Source organism: Cupressus sempervirens, chromosome 9, assembly GCF_028749045.1.
Source record: "Cupressus sempervirens isolate cs-2001-9-10 chromosome 9, ASM2874904v1, whole genome shotgun sequence".
Classification (NCBI taxonomy): domain Eukaryota; kingdom Viridiplantae; phylum Streptophyta; class Pinopsida; order Cupressales; family Cupressaceae; genus Cupressus; species Cupressus sempervirens.
In genome coordinates, this window is record NC_143126.1 from 496,653,847 (window position 1) to 496,659,141 (window position 5,295).

General features: G+C 35.9%; 1 protein-coding gene across 1 annotated transcript; it reads left to right on the top strand.

Moving 5' to 3' along the window:
- Positions 1–2,986: 2,986 nt before the first annotated feature.
- On the top strand, positions 2,987–4,878 carry LOC149539503 (acyl-lipid (9-3)-desaturase-like). The gene has a single exon (XM_089800735.1). It carries the CDS (start codon positions 3,325–3,327, stop codon positions 4,687–4,689), a length of 1,365 nt encoding a protein of 454 aa, XP_089656861.1. The 5' UTR covers positions 2,987–3,324; the 3' UTR covers positions 4,690–4,878.
- Positions 4,879–5,295: the final 417 nt, after the last annotated feature.

The following is a 5,295-nucleotide window of genomic DNA, read 5'->3' on the forward strand; positions in this document are numbered from 1 at the left end:
AATTAAGTCTATCAAATTTCTACAATCCATATCAAAGTATATGTTCTTTCGGGATCAATTGTGTGAATATTTTTAGCACCAACATTTGAGTGAATAATTTTAGCACTAATGTATCATACTACATAATCCATCATCATGTTACAAGAGAGCAAAGGAACATGATCATGTAGCATGATCCCAACGTTGGTGCTAAACATATTCACACAATCAAATTAATTATTTTACTTCTATCATTTCAAGGTATTTAAAAAAATCACGAGAAGTATACACACACACACACACACATCAACATCAAAGTATAATAATCAATATTCAGTGTAATTAATAAACAACAAAATTTATCATTTCTTAAGAAAAAAATAACAAATAAAATTAATATGTTGTAATGTAAATACATATTTAAAAATATAATGTATAATTTCCTCATTTTCTTAAACTCTCCTCACTTTTGAAAAATGTATATTTCCTAACTGCTAGTTTCTATTACATTTCATATATTAAGAAATCAAACTGAATTAAAACAAGAGACGCGAAGCGTCATAGTTCCTGCCTAATGTTTAAAGGTTGTAGAATTGTAGTGAGACTTCTATGCAAAACAAAATTGGGGCAAGGGTTAGAGAGAAGCATTCTTTCTATTTAATTAAAGTATTTTGAAAGCCTTTGTTCCTTGGATCCTGAAATGAGGTACGCAAGCCTCGGAAGCCTAGGATGTAATGAAGGGGCTGAGATGGCAATCTTGGACTCTACGAACACTAATTTTTGGGATGTGCCCAACACACATTCCCCAGTGAGAATGTGGACAAAAGAGAACTAAGAGTGTTTTGGGTAGATACATATCCCACGTTTAAGGCCACTACCAACAGCAATAGGGACAACAGGGAGCACACTGCGAGAGGAAGAATCCACTTCCTTTCTAGGTTTGCCAATTTGTAGTGCATCTGCAATAATTGCTTCATTCCTAGAGCTTGGGAGGAGAGAGAAAAAACAAGAAGTCTAGCATATACCAATCTATAGTATTCCTTTTTATAGGTGTACCGTGACAATACGATAGTGTCACTCCAGTTTTATGAGGCAAAAAATTTACAAATTGAAGTCTGATGACTCAAAAACCATGTTGCGAAGTGCCTGAAGCAAACCAGCCTAGATAGGCAACCAAAAACACAAAAACGAGCAATATCAGATTCATCCAATCACAACAAATACAATATCACCAAAAAAATCAGTGTTTAATTGCACTAAGAAAATTAAAAATTGAGGCAACCAAGACATATTAGAACTACTGATTATTATTAAACGAGAAATAATTGATTAAATTTCAAAATTTTGGAAATAAAATTGCTGGTACATATGAAGAAATTCAATAATAACAAACAAATTCCCCTAATATGGTAACGCGAAGCCAATTAGGGGTTAGGCCTTTTAAAAGAGAGTGGAAGAGAATATGAACTTTCAGCGAATAGACGTCTGCGCAATCAAGCTTTGGGAACTAATTACTCAGATGACAAATTTTGAATGCATGCCTGAATGTTAGGTAAGAAACGGTCCTCAGAACCCTTGCTATGCAGGATCCTGCACACAATCTTATGCAGACCGTGCATGTCAAGGCAAATCAGGTTAGACTAGATTGTAGATATAATCCGGAACCCACAAAGCATTCCACAAACAACTCTCAAATCACCTAATTTCTTCAAATTGGATGCGCAGTATATAATATTTTGCTTAAAATACCCAACGATCTAGGAAATCATATAAAATATTTAAATTCGCTTTCATCTTTAAAGATTTCTCAGAACACACGTATGTAAAATTCTCTGAAACAAAATTATACGGCAACTAGAAAAAAAAACTCTAAAAAAAACAGTTCAATGAAGAAGCATACCGTTCAAGAAAATGACACCGATGAAGTACTCCTGAATGTCGTAGAGATGCCTAGGTATCTCCTATGATGAAAATTTGCACATCATGAAATAATTTGCTACACTTGAATGGAGGGAAACAACCTAGCCTGAGAAAAGCTGTGAATTTTATTGAGAATAATGGAAAATTTTAAATTACAGAGCTAATAAAAGTTATTCAATGATCATTTATGCTTTAAGAGATTTACAAAATACTAAAGTATCTATCAGCATACAATGATTAGAATACCTCTGTTACAATGCTCAAACAAAGTTAAAATCAATATCAGATTAGCCGTAGACGAAGTCTTTGCTTCAGGTCTCCTTCCAACAACAAGCTTGATCTCCTTTCCCATGCAAGTATATGTTGCAATCCTCAACTGCAATAATCAATTTCAGGATAAATATATGGCAGTGCAGCATACAAAAGCCCATATATCAAAGGAGGAGAGGCGGTGGATACAGATAGGCTTGAATGATATGTAACGAGAGAGGCTGTGGACAAAAAGAATAATTAAAAAATCAGAGAAGATAAAGAGAAAATTTTCATTAATGTGACATTGAACTTTATAACCTACTGTATTTAAATTTTCTCTATTTTTTATTAGAAAAATAGATTTTACTCCTTGCTTTTTTTAAGCTCAGCCAATAAGAATTTCAATAATGCGTCATTTTCTAATTTTAAAAATATATAAAAATAATAAACTATATTGCTGACTTTAGAACTGATTTAATTATAAAGTTTGATTGGTTCAAAAAACAAAACTACTAGTACCTACATGAATGCATGAGTATTCCTGCCTAAAGGCAGCCTAAAGGCAGGGACTAAAAGTCTTAAATATTCACTCTACTAAATATTAAACTTTTATAAAGTTATTGATTGTATCTTAGAGAAAACTAGTTGTGATAGGGTCAAAGACTTTTTGCATGCCTTTATCTAAACAAAGTTATCTGTATAAAACAGTTTCACCAATAATTTACTGTCTTAAAAATAGTTCATAAATATAATTAAAGTGATTGATCCCAAGGATATTCCATAACGAAGTTCAAGCAGGTTCTAAATCGTACCCTAGAGATCCCACAGAGACAGCTACGCATAGCAAGCAGACACTCAAAACCCATCTTTCAATCAATAGCCAAATGATAATGTTGAACGCTTTCGAATTTTCAAAAAATTACCCTCTCCATGTTCAACCAATCATAAACCCCATATTTCAACAATAATAATAATATACCTACTTTGCAGAGGACAAACTGTACCTCATATGACAACCTATAATCAAAGCGCTAACTGAACCACATAACCGTTGTCAGCTAAGCCTGGCTTAGTTTACCCCTTGCATAATAAGATCTATTCGATTTAAAATGCGTAGTTTTCAATATAAATCTTAATCTTAGATCTCAGCCCTCTAAAAAACCAAAGGTTGCCATGACAGACCTCTCAAGCGAAAAATTCCATGCGAAGTGGCCTAAAATCAGCACCCAAGAGTTGAAAACGCACAACAATGCAGAGGATCTATGGCTCTCGATTCAGGGCAAGGTCTATGATGTCACAAAATGGGTAGATACTCATCCTGGAGGGGATCTGCCTCTGCTAAATTTAGCTGGTCAAGATGTAACAGATGCATTCATTGCATACCATCCTGGCTCAGCATGGAAGTACTTGGACCAGTTCATGATAGGAATTCACGAAGACTACGAGGTCTCAGAGATCTCCAAGGACTACAGAAAGCTTTTGGGGGATCTAAAAAAAGCTGGGCTCTTCAAACGGCCAAAATTTATCTATGGCTTTATCGGGTTGCTTATGGTGACAATGCTGGTAATGTGTGTTGTGGGTGTGCTGTTTTACGAGGGCTTTTGGATTCATGTAGCTTGTGGCGTTCTGATGGGTGCTGTTTGGACTCAGAGTGGATGGATTGGGCATGATTCAGGGCATTGTGGACTCGTGGGTAATAAGAGAATAGACAGAATTATCCAGTTAGTTGCAGGGAATGGGTTGACGGGGATCAGCATTGCATGGTGGAAGAGAAATCACAATGCTCATCACATTGCATGTAATAGTTTGGAGTTTGATCCAGATCTACAGTATATTCCCCTGTTTGCCGTCTCATCCAGGTTTTTCTGTTCTCTGTATTCCTATTTTTATGATAGGAAAATGAGTTTCGATGGTGTGGCTAGGGTCCTTGTTAGTTATCAGCATTGGACATTTTATCCTGTGATGGCGATTGCGAGGATAAATTTATTTGGACAGTCCATTGTCTTGCTTCTTTCCAAGAATAAAATTCCAGATAGGGCTAAGGAAATCATAGGAATTGTGGCTTTTTGGGTTTGGTTTCCATTATTGATTTCATGTTTGCCCACTTGGAGTGAGAGAGCAGCTTTTGTGTTGTCGAGCTTTATTGTCACTGGTGTTCAGCATGTTCAATTCTGTTTAAATCATTTCTCTTCTAGTGTCTATGTTGGGAGGCCTTGTAGTAAGAATTGGTTTGAATCTCAGACCAGGGGGACACTTGATATATTATGTTCCCCTTGGCTGGATTGGTTTCATGGAGGATTGCAGCATCAGGTTGAACATCATCTCTTTCCGAGGTTGCCTCGTCACAACTTGAGGAAGATTGCTCCTTTTGTGAAGCCTCTCTGTTTGAAGTACCAGTTGCCATACACGATGGTAACATTCTGGGAGGCTAATTTGATGACTATCAGAACCCTGCGAGCTGCAGCATTGGAAGCTCAAGACATGTCCAAACCAGTTCCAAAGAATTTGTTATGGGAGGCTCTGAACACCCATGGATAATATAGCCGTGGTAGTTTATTACTGTTAGCATTATGGCTTTTGTTTTCACGCTAGCATGTGTGTTTATTATTGTGTTTAGTTTCTAGTGGCCTCTGATTCACTTCTATTAAAATATATTTTCCTGTTATAAACTCCCTATTTTTCCTGTAATGAGATAAAAATTCAATTTTATAAATGATGTTTGGAGAATCGCTTTGTACGTTTAGTTTGAGAAATGGGATCTGATCTAAAAATTCTCTTTGCGAGACATTGATCCTTTAGCACAGGCCTTGGGTTCTAACTTGTGTTTAATTCCATAATCTGTCTTCATGTTGATTTTGTTGGCTTTCAAGAGCATTATTTGTGAGTTGATGTCCATTGATATTTACAGTGACAAAAAAATTGAGCAAGAGTCACCTTTGGCAACCACAACTTGTTATTGATTAAGCAATTGCCAAGGGGTTTTAGCAAGTTGCATCTATCTGGTTCAATAAAATATACCCCTTTCTGGTATTAAACTTGTTGCTTAAATATGCTCTGCCAAGTTCCCTCTTGAAGAGATGGGGATGAGCCCATAGTAAAATCTAAGTTTAATCATGAGATGTAAAGTTGCTAGTCCAATTACCC

Excerpts from the sequence above, each read along its gene's own strand:
- LOC149539503 (XM_089800735.1), top strand. The coding sequence starts at position 3,325 with ATGACAGACCTCTCAAGCGAAAAATTCCATGCGAAGTGGCCTAAAATC.